The sequence below is a fragment of the Zingiber officinale genome, chromosome 1A, assembly GCF_018446385.1.
Source record: "Zingiber officinale cultivar Zhangliang chromosome 1A, Zo_v1.1, whole genome shotgun sequence".
NCBI classification, from domain to species: domain Eukaryota; kingdom Viridiplantae; phylum Streptophyta; class Magnoliopsida; order Zingiberales; family Zingiberaceae; genus Zingiber; species Zingiber officinale.
The window spans coordinates 71241241-71259566 of record NC_055987.1 but is presented as its reverse complement, the minus strand read 5'-3'; the positions used below and the strand labels follow the sequence as shown (position 1 = coordinate 71259566).

The following is an 18326-nucleotide window of genomic DNA, read 5'->3' as shown; positions in this document are numbered from 1 at the left end:
AATCTTCTCGAGTTAAATCCAAACTAATTTTTTTTTTAAAAAAAAAATCAACTTAAATTTGAGCGACCGTTTGAGCAGTTAATTGATTAATTTTATATTTAACTCGACTCAATTACCGCCCTAGCCTAAGAAACTCAGTTGCCTAAATATAATTCTCTTACGCTCATCCGCGTAAGATATATTGTAAGTAAATTAAAGGGTTGAATGGTTATTGGAAAATCTTATCAAATAAATCAGCAGGAAATTCCTTTTTAACCCATTGTTAATCCGCGTAATATCTATGCCAATATTGGGCACTTTCCTTTTCCAGTTACTCCAACGGAGGACGGATCTTGCGATTGTAGCTGCCTGTGATGGTTGGAGACGAATCAGATCGGCGGCGAGAGAATCGATGTGGGGTTGGAGCTGGTTGGAACGAGGGATCGGAAGCTTCATTAGAAGGGATGCGGGCAGCGGCAGCAACAATGGCGGCGCTTGGATCTGGGGTACCGGAGGAAGCAATGGGCGGTGGCATGACGGCATAGCGCTGGGCGTTACGGCCATGGCTGGACTCGCCTTGGCCGCCACTTTGGTCATCTCTTCCCGTAGGTAAAAAAAAAAAAAAATCTAGAACGTAGCACCCTTAATTGCCGTCCTAAATTTCTTTGCGGGAAAAAGGAGAAACAAGTTTTTTTTTATTCGAATTGTTAGAATAAAGAGAGATAGAAGAACCAATACACTTTATAGATGAAAGCGTTGCCATGAATTCGTACTTCATCTTCTTCTCCGTCACCTAAGTCGTCACGGAATCATCTGAGATCGTTTCTCTCTTCGTGTCTTTTCTGTCCCCTTACCTGTCAATTTGATTCCCGATTTCTCTCTAACAATGGAATTTTGAAGCGGTATAATTTTCACTCTCTTGTTTCTCTAATTTGGCCGCCTTATGAAACTAATTTCATTCATTATAGTTGACCTCCCTGTAAGCTTATAGATTCTTCATGTTGAGCTCCTTTCCAAGATCTTTATCAAGGGCTTCCCTCTTTAAATGTTAATCCGAATTGTTCATCCATCTAAATGACATCCAAACCACATTTTCTGAAATAAACTCATACAAAGTTCCCTTGTCTAACATCTAATTGGGACTTTCAATTCTTGTGCGTCTTCTGGTTTGATCTTGCTGATCGCATCAATTGGGACTTTCAATTCTGGTATTTCATATTACTGGTTTTCTTGTAGTGCTTCAATTTGCGCAATCTGTATATTGACACTGTCAGTTGTCACATTACAAATGTTATTTGGAATACGAAACTTGAGATATTAGCTTCCTGATGTTATTTATTCTCCATCTCTCTAAAACATGAAGCCTGAGTTTGGCTACCATGCTCCTTGATGAGATTATTGTTGTTCCCATTTTATTTCTTTTACCTTCTCATTTTTATGCTATTTTGTATGTATGTAGTTTGAATTTGATATTTTCTATCAGAGGTGGCCTTAAATCACCATGGTCAGGAAAGAAAAGAAAACGTCCATTAACAAGGCAGCAGTGGAATACTTTCTTTTTACCAGATGGAAAGCTTCGAGGAGGAGGTGTAAAATTCCTAAAGAAAGTACGCAGTGGAGTAAGAACTGATCACATCAATGACATTTGTATTTTATGAACTACTAGTTAGGTGATAACTAATTTGAGGAAATTCCATTAACTCAATAAACTAATATCCAATTCAGGGAATTGATCCGAGCATCAGGGCTGAAGTTTGGCCTTTTCTTCTTGGAGTGTAAGCTTAAAAGGTTTCGCTATTATTTTAGTTTATATATTTGTTCTGGCATATATTCAGATTATAGCTGTTATCTTCTAGTTCTTGTCACCTACAGTTGCTGGGTATGATATACGATCCATTACATGTAGGTTTCTTGATCTACTTCTTGTAATATGATACACTTACAACTTGTGATACCAGGGTCTTGTAGAAAAATGGTAGGATGAGTGGTCTTGAATAGCATATCAGGGTTCCTTTTCATCTTTAATCTGTTTCAGATGACAACAAACAGATTCAATACTTTTTCAAATATTTGAAATAGAAATTCATGTAATTTTTGTAAATGTGTAAGGAAAGAATGTATTGATTCGTAAATATTCAATTGCATAGTGTACATAGGAATGATGTTAGACTCTAAACTTGAAACAATGTGGGAATAAATCCACTACATATGACCCACAAACCCTAATTAATCTAATACTCCCATCAAGTTGGAGGATCTATGCTCCATCTTGTTACATAAACTAGAAAATTTTATAAGAATAACATAAACTGGTAAAGTTTTTACAAGAAACACAAAACCAAAACATGAACATGATGAAAATGAGAATGCAATACTTGCATGAAAGTGAAACACATTTTCAGATGAAGCATGCATGCATTGAATCCTTTGACCTCACATCAGCACATCAATAAAGAGGTACTAGGAGAAAGTCTCCCGAATAGACTTCTCTTGGCAATATAATAGCACGAAACTAATAATACATAGAAGGAAATTACATGCAAGGGTCTTAAGGACTATTAAAAGAGTGTATTGAGTGGACTTCTTGCGTGGCAATAGAAGAAAGGGGAGAAGATTATTAGGCTCTTGTAGTGAAGAAAGATAACATCTCATGGGACATAAGGAGCATAGAAAGAAGAATACAAATAGATTAGAAGATGTTGAAATCATTTGAGTATTAGGAAAAATAAACATTAATTTACCAAGTCATATATTTAACCTAGTCTTTAGGAGAAGTGGTTATTTACTTATGTAATACATGGATTGTAATTTCCTTTGAGATATACAATATACAAGTTTTCCTCTCAACTTGGCACAAGGTTTAAAATTTTGAGTCCTGTTGGAGTTTTAGTCTTGAATTGGAATATAAATTTAGGTACCATAATATGTTGTGTTAATATAGATTTGGTACTTTTTAAAATACAAGTGTATAAAAAATATTTCTGTTAATATCAATTTTTGATTGCTAGATATGCTTATTATTGATTTTATATTTCATGTGTTATTGTTGAGTTCATATTTTGATAAAAAAAATATGTCTCATGATATAATTTTGTTTAAAATGAATATATATTTTTATATAAGTATATGAAATTTATTTATAAGTATTTGATAAAAACTTTGAGCATTAAATATTACTTTTTATATTTGTTACATAAAACCTTAACTATTGGATTAGGTGGAATAAGTGCTAACAAAATCATGGCATAGCAAATATAATAGAGATATCAAGTATCAAGCATAATTATCTGAAAGTATCCAAGTATAGAAAAATATTTAGATATCTAAGCATAGATTGTTGCCATGTGACCTTGAGGCCATGAGTTTGAGTCACAGAAACAATCTCTTATAAAATACAAGGTAAAGCTGCATACAATAGACCCAATGTGGCATGCACCAGACTGCCTTTTTTTTTTATCTAAGCATAGAAAAGCTGTGTACAATGGATCATTCCGCGGGACCTCGCATGGCGGGAGCTTCGTGCACAGGTTGTCCTTTTTTTTCATAGAAGATCATCCAAACATGGAAAACATATCCAAACATAGAGAAAAATATATCAACATCCATCCAAAGTGATCAAATATCCAAAATATCTAGACAACCAAGCATCAGGTAAAGCATAAAAATAAAATATTTAATCCTCTAAAGGTAGAGGGTTTTGGTTTATGTGTTAGGACCTCATCATCTCGTAGAGATCCTCTTATTGGTAAGTGATAAACTCTTGTAGGAACTCATGAAAAGTTGAGAACCCCTGTTTGAGCTCTTCAAAGTGAGTAGTCACTATCTCTTCTAGCCTGATCAGTCTCTCTTCCATAGTAAGAGGTCGTGGAAGTGCTAGAATTGGTGGTTGTGGTATCGACTGCACTTTGTCATCGTCATTTGAGTCCTCAATAACAATCTGACGACTGGGTCATGGTGTGGTCCCCCTTGATCATGCCCGGCCAAGGCCATATGTGGTTAAATTGCTTTGATAGAGGTGTTACATTGCTCCAATACATATCTAACCTTAGAGATGCGAGAAATGATGTGATGACATGACAAAAGGGCATATGCATGGTTCCTTGTCTCAAAATCGAGAAATAGATGATGGAATGAAAAATTTATAAAGCAACATCGACATCTAGTCTCCGACAAAAAAACATATATAAGAAAAAGATGTGGCAACCTTAGGTTGGCTTGACCTTGGGTGATCTGGGTAAGATGCAAACCATGACAACTTTATACAAAATATTGTTGGGTGCACTAAGATGGACAAAATTGAACATGGTGACAGTGTGTGGACAATGACGATAAAAGAAATGTGAATGCTATACATAGTCAAGTTAGAGAAGGGGGCTGGTAAGGGCTTAGTAAAATATGGAAAACAAATAAAGGTGTTCATCGAGGGACGATAACCTAGGTGCTCTTGAATGACTCCAAAGTAAGAATGATGTTCATGTAATTTGCCCTAGTGGCATAAGTGAACTGGTCACTTAAGGTTGTAGAACTCGGAACAAAGGTTAAGATTGATTGAATGGTTACAAAAGACTAATTTCTCTATATTATAATGCCTTATAATACTCATGACATCCCTATAAAACTCAAAAAAGAACGGGGTGCTCAAATATTAGACACTGATAATCATGAACACCTACGTTGCCTCATTTCCTCGGTCAAGAAATGAGCGTCAATACTAAGCATGGTAAGAAGGGGGTTTTGTGATGATTCCTCATGCTCGTCAATCCTAACGCAATGTATTTAGTTTCGGTGGTAGATAAAACAACACAATACTTCTGGTGACTACTCTAACGGACTAAGAATGATCCTAATAGTTGGCAGCTCTCGCTTTGTATCTTGTATAGTCAGAGTTTGAGTGGTCATAGTTCTAGGGTATCACAGTCCTAAGTTAAGAGTACCTTTGAGATATCTCAAGATTCTCTTTAGAATAAGATTGAAGTGTTATGCATGCTCCTATTACAATAATATATCAAATCAACTAGTAGAACATATAGAAGGTTGCCAATAACACTACTATAGTACTTGACATTTATAGGTTTACCTTCGGGATCATAGTCTAGTTTGATATTTATTGCTATAGGTGTGACAATTTCCTTAGAATTTTTCATTCTAAATTTCTTAATTATCTCTTTATCATATTTTAAACTCGTCAATGTTGTCCCAAGCTCGGATGAAAAAGGAAGAGGGTTGTGCGTTAAGTTGTCAGCTCAAGCAAATGTTCAATGAATGGAACCATCAAACTATCGTATCAATGTTAGGTCTTTCTCCTTAAGGAACGCATTGTAGGGTCCAATTGTAACGTCTCGGTAAGGACCGCTACATCTCCATGAAAACTTGAGTATAGTGTTAAATATGTAAGAATTCTAACAAAGGTTTAAAATTTCGACCCGTACGGTGGTTTTGGTCTCAGACCCAAACGATAAGGTTTCGATATCGAATCGTGCCATGCTGATACAGTTTTGGTAATTTTTTATTTATATATAATAATTATATGATAAATATGTTTATGATGTATATAAAAATAAGTTGTATATTGTTTTTTATAAGTTCTCAATTATTGAACAATTTAATATTATTAAAAAAATAATTAAAAATAATTTTATTTAAATAAAATTGATATATCAATAATTCGAATTTAAATGGATCTATTTATAATAATAAGTATATAAATTAATACAAGATATTACTTTATATATAATAATAATAATTATATAAATTAACTATTTATTCATTTAAGCCGACCTCACCTAGTGTGATAAGGCTTGGTTGTTGTTGTAGTAGCTATTTATTCATTTAATTAATTATTAATTAAATAATATATATTTTAAATAGTAAAAAATATCAAGTAAAAAAATATAAAATAATAAAAAATAAGAATATAAATATAATTTATTAGACTTTTTTTTAAAAAAATTTATAATTTATAATTTTTTTTAGAATTTTTTAAAAATTTTAAATGAAATTTTAAATAATACAAAATAATAAAAAATATTAGAATATAAATAAGAATTATTATATTTTTTAAATTTTTAAATGAAATTTAAAATATTTTTAAAAAAATCAGAATTTATATTAATAAAATTTATTAAATTTATTTTAATTTTAAATATACTTTTTTATATATTTTATTAGGATAATTTAATTAGGGTTTATAAAAATCTATTCGAAATATTATACATCCTTAGGAATTGTTTAAATTAATTAAATAAAATAATTATTTATCGGGGAAAAAATGTGATCCGCGATCGATCACCCAATGCGGGGGGTTTGGTGGCACCGGAAGGGTCGTCGAACGCATTCGGCGATGCCTTCGATGTCGAGAAGGTTTCGCTCGATGTCGCAGAAGGTTTTGCGCGATGCCTTCGGTGCCAAAGGCATCGCGGGATGCCTTTGGCGCCGCTGAAGGCGTTCGCGACTCCTTGAGACGGGGGCGCCTCCTGTGCCGGTTTCGGCCGCCCTGTGGAACAGTAAAAACCGTCTGTGTCGGTGGCACGGAACGACATTTCATTCCGTGATTCTAACACCATAGGGTGAATAATAATAAATATTATAAAAAAACTAATTAGAATATGGAACCTATGAATGCTCACTAGTAAAGCAATTGAGGTAGTAGATTGAATGATTAGGAGAAAAATTAATATTTTGTGTGAACAAGAGACAAAATGGGTAGGAGAGAAAGCAAAGATGATAGAGAATTCAATTTTAAGTTATGGCACAGAAAGTAGTAAAACAAGAAATGGAATAGGTATTATTGTAAATAGTAATCTAAAGGATGAAATAATAGGTAGTTAGGAAGTAGGATAGAATTATAACTCTCAAGATAGTGGTGGTGAAAGAAACTTTTAATGTAATTTGTATATATGTACCTCAAGTAGGATTAGATGTAATGTAATAAAGGTTTTGGGACGGCCTATATGAGATATTATAAAATATTCCGTCAATCGAAATGATTTTAATAAGAGTACATCTAAATGGACATGTATGAGTAAAAATGAGGAATATGAAACATGAAAGGGGGTATGTATTTGGAACCAGAAATGAAGAATGAAAACTGTATTGGATTTTATGATAACATATAATTTTATACTATCTAAAACGTTTTTCAAGAAATAAGAAAAACACTTGGTCACGTTCAAAAGGATTTTTTATGATTAGGAAGAAGAATAGAAAGATTTATTAAGATTGTTAGGTCATCTTTGGAGAAAACTATCTAATATAGGTTAGTAGTATTGGATATGCGTCTTAAGCATAATATCAATAGAAGAAAAATGTGCATTATTCTCAGAATTAAGTGGTAGAAGTTAAAGGATGAGTAGTAAAATATAGGAGAGAGTAAGAGTACAAGTATTAGGAGAAACACATAGTGACTCAAATACAACATAGGATAAGATGACATTAAAATTGAAATAATAGCCAAGAGTATACTCGATGAGTTAAAAGGATGTGTTTCACCAAGTAAAAAATTTTGACGGTATTATACAATTGTAAGAATGAGGAAAATTTTAAAAAGTATACAATAACCAAGAAAGAGGCCGAGAAAGGAATAAATGAAATTTTTGAATGTTTATAACAAAAATTGAATATAAAAGAAGCGAAAAGACATTTACATAATAGTTAAAGTGCTAGAGAGAAAGACAAGAAATTTTATCAAAATAAGATATATTAAAGATGAATGCAATAGGATACTATTAATGCTAATGAAATAAAAAAAGCAATGAAATATGTATTTTATCAACTTTTTAATGAAAATTTAAGTGCCCAATTTAATTTAGATAATTTAAGTAAGTTAAAGGAATATATAAATTTAATCTTTTATCATAAAATTCAAACTTCAAAAGTAGAATAAGTTTTAAATGAGATTGAGAATGAAAAAGTAGTTAGACCAATATGATATTCCAATAGAGGTATGAAAGTGCTCGGAAAGGAAAATATTGAATAATTTACAAAGTTATTCAACTTGATATTAACATCAAAAAAATTATAAAATCAATGAATGGTAAATGCTCTAGTTCCCTTATATAAGAATAAAGGAAATAAAATTGTGCAAATTATATAAGTATTAAACTAATAAGTTATACCAAAAACTTTGAGAAAGAGTAATAAACAAAGACTAAGGAAGGAGACCATGGTGATCCAAAATAAATTTGGATTCATGTTTGAAAGGTCGATAATAGAAGTTATGTATCTTCTCAGGTAATTAATTGAAAAGTGTCAAGAACATAAGAAGACTTACATATAGTGTTGGTTAGAAAAAGCTTATGCTAGACTTCTAAAAGAAATCGTTCGGAGAGCTCTAGAAAAGAGAGTTGTAAGCATATCGTATATTGAACTAATTATTGATATGCAGATATAATGACAAGAGAGAAGACCCTAGGAGGATTAACTGAAGTGTTTCCCATAAAAATAGGATCAACTCTAATCCTTATTTTTTTACACTAATCATGGACTAATTTACTAAATATGTCCAAGATACGGTACCATAGTACATGTTGTTTGCAGATGATATTATTTTGGTAGATGAGACATGTGAAGAAGTAAATCCTAGACTTTAATTGTCACGCCCCAGAGGAGTCCCTGTCCGAAGAAATTTCGGCAGCATCTCCCCTGTACGGCGGACAATCTGAAACTTTTCTACAACAGTATATACCTCAGCCACATGCGGCTGGAATAAACAACAATAATAAATAGACAATCACCACGCAGTTAATATAATTCTCAGCCTCTGGCTGACACAACCACGCAGTAATAAGATGACTCGAAATCAACCCTACTCAACTACACTTGTAAAGCTCAAATCCGAAGAACTCACCTCTTCTGCCGTCCAGGCAGGCATGTAGTAGAATAAATCCAAATTATACCAAAAATCCATCAAACGATAAGAATCCATACAATATCCATAAGTAAAACAATACAAGACTAAAAACAAAGTTTGATAGAGAAACTAAGATAAAATAACAACTCAAGACCAGCAAAGGACTAGCACTACGTGCAGATGGGGACTAGCGACTGGAACTGCTCCGGACAGCCTCAACCTGAAAATATAACAACAATAGAGGCGGGGTGAGTCCAACACTCAGCAGGTACAACTGATATGCAAAATAAAGTAAATAACAGACAACACTAATCATGCGTACAGTCTCCTGAATACGAGAAGGATAAATGCAACTGGAACAAAACAGGAGAAAACTGTACTAACCAGGATCAAGGTATAAAGGTAACTGGGTCATCAGACCGAGAGTGTCATAATCCTGTATGCATGTCAATCATATGCATCCAAATAAATGCAGCAAGTAAATGCAGCAAACACAAACAATAAATGCATCATGCATATTGATCCTGTCCGAACCAGAAGTCAACAGACGCTGGGCACGTGACGCTCCAAGGCTCGCTGATGTAGGTCTCCAACTAGTGTCGAGATGCTCCGGCTATCCTGCACAGAAGTCGAGCCGGGAAGGGGATTCCCAGCGACGACCCTCCGACGCTCAAGTCAGGTAAATCACGATGAACAAGGTGGCTCCAGAAGTCTCAGAGTACATACCAGCCCCCCCTGTCGATGAAACCTGAGGTTCTTTATATAGAGCTGTGAAAGGTTTGGGCACGCGTACCAAGGTGCATAAGTGTCCCCTGTCCTATCCTAGGTATGCGGCTGTCAGAAAGCTTACCTGTCCTTTCCTAGGTACGCGACTGTCGAAAGTTTTACTGACCCATATCGCTACAGATCGAAGCATGCCCTCGATGGGACGCAGAATCCCCTGTCACAAGATTTGGAGCATGACACACACGTGAAACCTACAGGTTGTCGAGAAAGAAATCCTCTGGCCTTTCCTTTGCTCCAAACTTGTAGTCCGAGCGGAAAGATACCTAAACATCCGACCCGACATCCGCAGGGTTTACTTGCTGCGGAGACTACCAAACAGGGTGCTTTATGACCGTGATCGGTCAAAGGTCACCGGTCCATGACCTTTTAATCGAGCGTAACCCGATTTGACAGGGTGCCTACCAACTATAAGTGCAAGCCGGCCGGACCCTTCCGGGTACTCGATTCCATCGGCCGGCCGGCAGTCCAGTCGGACCGGTGACTTCCACTTGGCGTTGACTTTGCAGAAGGGGGCCCGCTCTTACTACCGGATCACTTGCCTTCCCTTCAAGTCTAGTCGAAGGAGGCGCATAGTCCGACTGACTGGACTGTGAGTCTAGCCGAACGGCTCTTCCATGCTAATCTCCTCCGCCCGGTCAGCGGCAGAGGTATCCTTGAATGAATCAATGATGGCTTTCGCCGGATCTCCTTGCGTTCTGCGCCAATCTTCGACATCAATGTCGATCATCCCTTCATCAGAGTATGGAGGCGGTTGCATGATATTTTGATGTGACCGAAGCAATTCGAAATAAACGGCTAGATGTATGCATTGATTCCCGTGACCTGGATCCGACGGTGGAGGCCGACCGGCCCTCACCCTATAAATTCTTCGTTTCCTTCTCGCCTTCACACGCCTCCGTTACCTCTACTGTTGCTCTCTGCGCTGTGGAGCTCCGGCGATCTTGTTGCTGCCTTCTGACGCTCTCCGGCGCCTTTCCTCGATTCATCTCCCCTCAGTAAGGTTTTAGATCTCTCCTCCTTCCTTTCCGGTATCTAATCCGTATTTCTTCCCCTAGCTCGAGTCTTTGAAATTCCATTCCTTCGTCTTTGGAACTTCCTTTTTGATTTCTTCTGCCCCGATCATGGCCAGTTCTTCTCATCCCGAAGAACAATCCTTAGGCCCATGGTATACTACCATGCGATCTCGTTTCGAACAACGGGATTTTGATATTTTGGCTGACAATTTCGAAATCCCCGAGGATATCGAAGTTCGCCTAGCTGGTCCTGCCGCTCGGCCACACAGACCGCCGCGCGGTGGTTTCTGTGTCTTTCGCGACCAATTTACCGCCGGTCTGCGGTTCCCCGTCCATCCTTTTATAGCAGACGTCTGCAATTATTTTGGCGTGCCGCTCGGAAGTTTAGTACCAAACACCTTCCGTCTCCTCTGCGGCGTTGTCGTTTTGTTCAAGATTCACAACATTCCCCTCCGACCGGAGGTCTTCTTTTATTTCTATTATCCTAAGCAAGCCGAGCCGGGCACCTTTATGTTCCAAGCTCGGCCCGGTCTGGTCTTCTTCAATAAACTACCCACTTCCAATAAACATTGGAAGGACTATTATTTCTACCTCCGCATGCCCAGTCAGCCAAACTTTCCGACCCAGTGGCAAGTCACCTACCTCCCCCTCCCGAACTGAAGAAATTCAAGACCCGACCGGACTATCTTCACGCCGCAAATGTACTAGCCGGTCTACGACTTGACATCAACAAGCTTCTTCACGAGGGAGTGATGTACATTTTTGGGCTGAGTCCTATACGGACCCCACTTCCGACCGGCTTCGGTAAGAACTTTGCTTTGGCACTTGCTTTAATTGCTAACTGATTTCTTTTTCTCTTCATGCAGCTGACATCGTCATGGACTCGGTGATGGCCGGCGTTCTAAAGAGAAAGGCAGCAGCGCTGGAGGCTGTGGCAGCCAAAGAAATGAAGGCGCTGGGTATTCAGCCGGTCGGTTCTCACGAAGGAGAGAGCGGCACCCAGGCTGAATCGGCCGCTCAGGCCTCTCAACAGCATGTGGACAGTGGCGCTACCCTCCAGGGAACCAACGGCCCCAGAGGAAGGGTCCGTTCGGGAGGAGGATCAGCCACGCAAAAGAGACGCCGAGTGGAGACTCCGCTACGCTCGGCTACCTCCGCGGTCCAACCCTCCGACCGGGCCGCCGGATTGCGAAAGGGAAGGCACCTTGGCAGAGACCATTTCATCCGACCGGACGCCTTCGACTGGACGAGCTGACTGCTCCGGCCGAGGCCACTCCGGTCGACACTCTCCCCCGCTCGCCTTCGGTCCAACGTTCGACCATCCATTCGCGGTCTTCTGCGCCAGCTTCTGATCCCGGTCGGGCGATCCCTGGTCACGGCCGCACAATACGGGTTACTCTTCATCTTCCGACTGAAGAGTTGCTGCCAGAAGCTGACCGGACGACCGTGCCCGAGCACACTGTTACTTTGAAAGGGCCCCTCGCCGAGATGTGGGCCGACGCTCGGGCGCGCGTAGCACTGATCCCTCTCCAGAACTTAGCCAACAGCCACATGCAAGCGGCTACGGGGGTAAGTTCTTCGTTGTTTTTTGTTTTTTGTTTTACCTAAAATATTTCCGCTCGGCTTCTAACAACTGCGCCTTTCGTTTCAGAGGTGGGTGGAAGAGATAGCAGTTTCCAACCGTCTGGCTATGGCGGACGAGGAGATAAGGCAACTGCGGGCGGCAGGTGGTCCGAGCGGCTCCCAAGGACCTTCCTACTCCGAGCTGCAAAAAGAGCTGAAGAAAACTCAAACTCTGCTAGCTGCTGAGCAGAAGAAAACAGCTGATCAGGCCCACGCCCTAGCCGAGTCCGAGCGACAGGTCAAGTCGCTTGACACAAAGATAACTCTGGCCACCACTCGGAAGAACACAGCCATCTCCGATCTGGAGAAGAAAAACGTGGAGGCCCGGGGCCTGGAGTTGAAGATAAAGGAGCTGACGGAGCAGCTCGATCGGGAGAAGGCAGGCCGCTCGGCCGATGCGGAGAAGATTGAACGTCTGAATGAGGCCCTGACAAGCTCCCAGGCAACCTTCAAGGAATACCAGGATGCCGAGCCGAGCCGAGTCGCCGCTCTCCGACAAAGTTACATCCGATCGCCCGAGTTCTCGGAGAAAATTTGCGAGCGGATGTACTCGGCTTTCGACCTGGCAATTACGGCCACTATGACCTATCTGAAGTCGAAGGGCCTTCTTCCGGAGTCCACCAATATTCCAGCCGGCGATCAAGTGGAGCTCCTGAGCAACATTCCGAGGGACCTCTACGACTACATCGAGTAATTTTTGTAATTTCGCCGCTCGGCTGAACATGAACCTTTTTGTACTTAGGCCACTCGACCTAAGGTTCTAATTTTAATGAAATGCTTTCCTTTCGTGTACTCTATCTTTTTGCACTGTTCCCTGGCTAACACTTGTACGGTCCGCTCGTCTTCTATCACATCATACCTTGGGCATTCGAGGTGCATTCTTCCAGAATGAAGTGTTTTCCCCAGCTCTTCCGTCCGGCCGAATATCAATCTGGGCTGCTAGCCAGAATCGCTCGCTATAAGCCGATCCGAACCTTTTATACCTCGAGTCCGATCGGAAAATAGCTTCGGTCCGAATCGGCGGGGAATACGGATAATCGCAGTGTCGACGATATTCCGCTCGGATTATTTATGACGCCGCTCGTCTCTTGATTTTTAACGACGGAGCTCGCCGGCGCGGATATTTATCGGCGCGGCCCTCGATCTTTAACGACGGAGCTCGCCGGCGCGGTTTAGACGCCGGCTCGCCTCTTGATCTTTAACGACGGTTCTCGTCGGCGCGGATATAGACGCCGGCTCGCCTCTTGATCTTTAACGACGGTGCTCGTCGGTCTTCCGCCGGAGGGTTTATAGACGCCGCCTCGATCTTTAACCACTGTGCTCGCCGGCCTCCGCCTGAGGGTTTATGACGCCTTGCCCTTGATCTTTAACGACGGTGCTCGGCGGTCTTCCGCTCGGAGGGTTTATAGGCGCGGCCCTCGATCTTTAACGACGGTGCTCGCCTTCCGCCGAGGGTTTATGTATCTGCCTCGATCTTTAACGATGCTCGCCGGCCTCCGCCGAGGGTTTATAGACGCCTGCCTCTCTTGATCTTTAACGACGGTGCTCGCCGGTCTTCCGCCGGAGGGTTTATAGACGCCGCGGCTCTTGATCTTTAACGACGGTGCTCGCCGGCCTCCGCCGGAGGGTTTATAGACGCCTGCCTCTTGATCTTTAACGACGTGCTCGCCGGCTTCCGCCGAGGGTTTATGACGCCTCTGCCTCTTGATCTTTAACGACGGTGCTCGCCGGCGCGGAGGGTTTATGACGCCGGCTCGCCTCTTGATCTTTAACGACGGTGCTCGCCGGCGCGGAGGGTTTATAGACGCTCGCCTCTTGATCTTTAACGACGGTGCTCGCCGGTCTTCCGCTCGGAGGGTTTATGGCGCGGCTCTTGATCTTTAACGACGGTGCTCGCCGGTCTTCCGCTCGGAGGGTTTAGACGCCGGCTCGCCTCTTGATCTTTAACGACGGTGCTCGCCGGTCTTCCGCCGAGGGTTTATGTACGCCTGCCTCGATCTTCGACGCCTGCCGGGTCTTCCGCCCGAGGGTTTATGACTGCCTGCCTCGATCTTTAACGACGGTGCTCGCCGGCTTCCGCCGGAGGGTTTATAGACGCCGGCTGCCTCTTGATCTTTAACGACGGTGCTCGTCGGCGCGGATATTTATAGCCGGTCGCCGCGGCTCTACGGTCTCGACGGTCTTCAAGGCTAATTTTGACACTTCCGCTCGGAGTTGCTCTTCGCCTTTCCCCCAGCTTGGATAATGCCTTCCGGCCGCACGGCTCAGGATCTACTCATCGAGTATTTTGGCTCGGATAATATACCTCCGTTCAAGGGTACGGGCCTTCGATCTTCGAGCGTTGGCTTGACCAATTTAATTCCGGCCGAACGGCACGGGTTATTGCTATACACAACCCGGCCGATCGGCCTGGGGCCTTCGGGCCACGATGATAATGCCTTATATTCGCTCCTTCGACTTTTCATCTCTGCATTTCAAGTATTTAGTCGAAAAATGAAATGGTGATTTACAGTGATACACCTTTCACCCCGCCTGATAAGGCCGGAGGTGGTTCGCGCCCACGGCCTATCTAGCCGCCGTCCGTCCTCATCCTCCGATAATACGCCCGAGCGAGCTTTCGATGATTTTGAAAGGGCTCGCCCATGGCGCCAAGCTTGCCGACGTCACGACCGCTCGACTTTCTTCCGCACAAGATCGCCGACTTGAACGATCCGGGAATTACGCTACCGGTTAGTAGTTTTGCTTTCATCCACGACGTGACGCCATCACCGAACCAAGCCTTTGCCCTCTCTTCTTCTACCAAGTCCAGCTCCATGTTTCTTCGTTCGGTGTTGTCATCATCATAGTTCTGGATCCGGGCTGACTCAACGCCGACTTCGACCGGTATGACAGCCTCACCGCCATATACCAAATGGAACGGTGTGACTCCCGTCCCCTCTTTTGGCGTCGTTCGGATGGCCCACAAGACGCTCGGCACTTCATCCGGCCAACTTCCTCCCAAATGGTCGAGCCGAGCGCGCAGAATACGAAGAATTTCCCGGTTGGCGACTTCAGCTTGACCGTTGCTCTGAGGATAGGCCACGGACGTGAAATGTTGCTCGATGCCGTAGCTTTGGCACCAATCCTCCAACATCTTCCCTGTGAACTGCCGCCCGTTGTCGGACACCAGTCGGCGAGGGATGCCGAACCGACAAATGATGTGTTGCCAGATGAATTTTTTAACCATCTGTTCAGTGATCTTTGCCAGCGGCTCGGCCTCCACCCACTTGGAGAAATAATCTACCGCCACTAGTAAAAATTTCCTCTGCCCGGTCGCCATCGGAAATGGACCCACAATATCCATTCCCCACTGATCGAACGGACATGAGATGGTTGATGCCTTCATCTCCTCTGCCGGTCGGTGGGAGAAGTTGTGATACTTCTGGCATGAAAGGCATGTAGATACTGTCCGAGCGGCATCTGCTTGTAAAGTTGGCCAAAAGTATCCGGCCAAGAGGATCTTCTTGGCTAACGAGCGTCCGCCCGGATGACCTCCACATGATCCTTGATGTACTTCCTGGAGGATGTAAGCTGAGTCCTCCGAGCTCACACATTTTAGCAGAGGACGCGAGAAAGCTTTCTTGTAAAGCTGATCTCCGATGAGTGTAAACCGACCGGCTCTTCTTCTGAGGAGCCGGGCTGCATATTCATCGGATGGTGTGGTGCCCGAACGGAGGAATTCTATAATAGGTGTCCTCCGTACTTGGAAACGCGAGGCCTCAGATCCGGTCGACATGCGCCACCATCGCTTTTTCAATTGTCACGAATGGCGACTCACATTGAGCTCGCGAGTTTGGCCAACTCATCTACCGCTGGTTCTCCGCTCGGGAATCTTCCGATAAGCACTTCTGAAAGTAGCTTGAAGTTTTCAAAGGCCTCAGCAGAGTTTAAGCCAACACGCTTGATTTCAAAGGTGCTTGAAAGTCACGAGGCCAACCGTGAATCCGACAGAGTTACCCGACCGCCCCCACATGTCGTGTCACCAGAATCCGCCATAAGGGCCTCATACACCGCCTCATTGTTGGTGGCCTCAGAGTCCAAATGACGGATAGGTGCATCTTTCTTCTGCGGTGAGATAAGTAATATCCCAATCCCGCTCCGAGTCGAGTGGAAGACCCATCCACATATATCTTCCACAGAGCTCTGGCCTCTGCACTTCTGTCACAAAATCAGCCAAGGATTGGGCTTTAATCGCCGAGCGGGGCTGGTACTGGATGTCAAACTCGCTTAATTCTGTCGCCCACTTGATAAGCCGTCGACGCTCGGATTCAACAGACTCTTCCGAGTGGACTGCTCGTCCGGACAATGATTGTGACGAAGGCGCCGAGCGGCTAGAACCAGAGCAAAGGCCAACTTCTAGTCCGTAGCGGTTCAAAGATCTTCAAAATATGGCTCGAAAATACACCTACCGCTTCGCCTCACACAAGTGCCGAGCCTACAAGATGCTACCGACGACAAATACATATACAAAGGACTCGCCTCCGATCGGCTCACAAGACAGTGAATTCAGATATGTTTTCAACTCTTCAAATGCTAGGTCACACTCTTCGCTCCACCGAACTTAGTAGCTTGCTGTAGGATCTTGAAGAATGGCAGGCCCGGCCAGCTGGAGATGAATCGACAAAGCAGCTTATCCGACTGGCCAACCGCTGCACTTCCTTGTGTTTCCGGGAGGAAGCATGTCTTGCGAGCTTTCACCTTGTTGGATTTGCTTCGATCCCCGCCGGTCACTATATACCCCAAGAACGCCCTCCTTTAGCTCCGAACAGGCATTTCGGGATTTAGCTTCTCCATATTTACGCAGTGTTCGGAAGGTTTCTTCCATATCCTTGAAAAGATCGGCCGCTTGGACGGATTTGATAAGAATGTCGCCCACGAAACTTCCGTGTTCCGCCCGATCCGCCTCGAATACCTTGTTCATCAACCGATAGGTGGCCCCGATTCTTCAATCCGAACGCATCACATTGTAGCAATATGCGCCACCGCTACGGCTCACCTTTTCTTGATTCGCGCGAGGCAGGCACAGGCGCCAAGCATGCAAATTAACTCACATCCTACCGAGAGTCCACCACCGATCTATCCGGCAGAGGATAAAACTGGGCATGCTTGTTCAGTCTCGAAGTCGATGCGGACCTCCACTTGCCGCCTCGAGACCAAGACTACGTCACCACCGAATCAGACGTGGGCGCCCTTAGAAGTTTTTCTACTCGCCGGATAATGGTATTCTCGCTTCGCCAAGTCCCTTTTCTCTGCTTCATCGCCGAGCCCGGACATGCAATCTACGCAAGATCGTTGGCGAAATGCCGCAACCTGTGTCGACCTGCAAAGACATCATGATTTTCTGGAGGCATTGGATCGCCTCTCCTTCTGTTTTTCCTCCAGATCCGCAGCGATGAAAGTGGTGGCTTCCGATCGGGTCGGATGGATCTGAACTTCCTCCTTTTCATCATAAATTAAAGCAGGGGGTTTCTCGTTATGGCGTGCACCTCAATTCGGGGACCTTCCGAGCGGAAGAAGCTTCGCTCGGATCATCTCTATATAGCAACGCCGAGCCGCTAGTTGATCTCCCGTATTTCTCCAACCTTGTCCTCCACGGAAATTTTATCTTCGGTGGAAGGTTGAGACAACCGCTCGGAATTCGCCGAGCTGGCCGTCCCAAAATGACGTTGTAGGATGAGGGAGAGTCAACCACCACGAAGTTTGTTGTCCCGTCCTCCCGAGCGCTTTTCTCCCAGCCGAGGTGGCTAACCGGATTGTCCACCATCAACTTCATCGCCTGTGAAACCCGTAGAGCGGGTCGCCATTGAAGTGTACTGCCCGATCAATTTGCAAATGATCGAACGCCTTTCTGAATAGTATGTTGACCGAGCTCCCCGTGTCAACAAATATGCGGTGAATGGTGTAATTTGCTATTACCGCTTTAATGAGCAAAGCGTCTCATGGGGTACTTCTACTCCTTCCAGTCTCCGGCCCGAAAGTGATTTCCGGTCCACTTGCCCGCTCTTGGCTACAAATGACCGTATGGATCTGCCGAACGC

At 43.2% G+C, this 18326-nt stretch overlaps 1 protein-coding gene across 3 annotated transcripts in view; it reads left to right on the top strand.

The window, feature by feature from the left end:
* Positions 1 to 256: 256 nt before the first annotated feature.
* Positions 257 to 18326, top strand: part of LOC122026131 (rab GTPase-activating protein 22-like) — a 41860-nt gene continuing 23790 nt past the window's right edge. For 2 of the 3 annotated variants that reach the window (XM_042584787.1, XM_042584774.1), the window contains exons 1-3: positions 258 to 588; positions 1463 to 1598; positions 1705 to 1754. In XM_042584787.1, the coding sequence (XP_042440721.1) occupies positions 281 to 588; positions 1463 to 1598; positions 1705 to 1754 (494 nt within the window). In that variant the 5' untranslated portion in view covers positions 258 to 280. Of the gene's footprint in view, positions 589 to 1462; positions 1599 to 1704; positions 1755 to 18326 lie in introns of all 3 variants that reach the window. The other variant, XM_042584781.1, reaches the window with a different exon arrangement.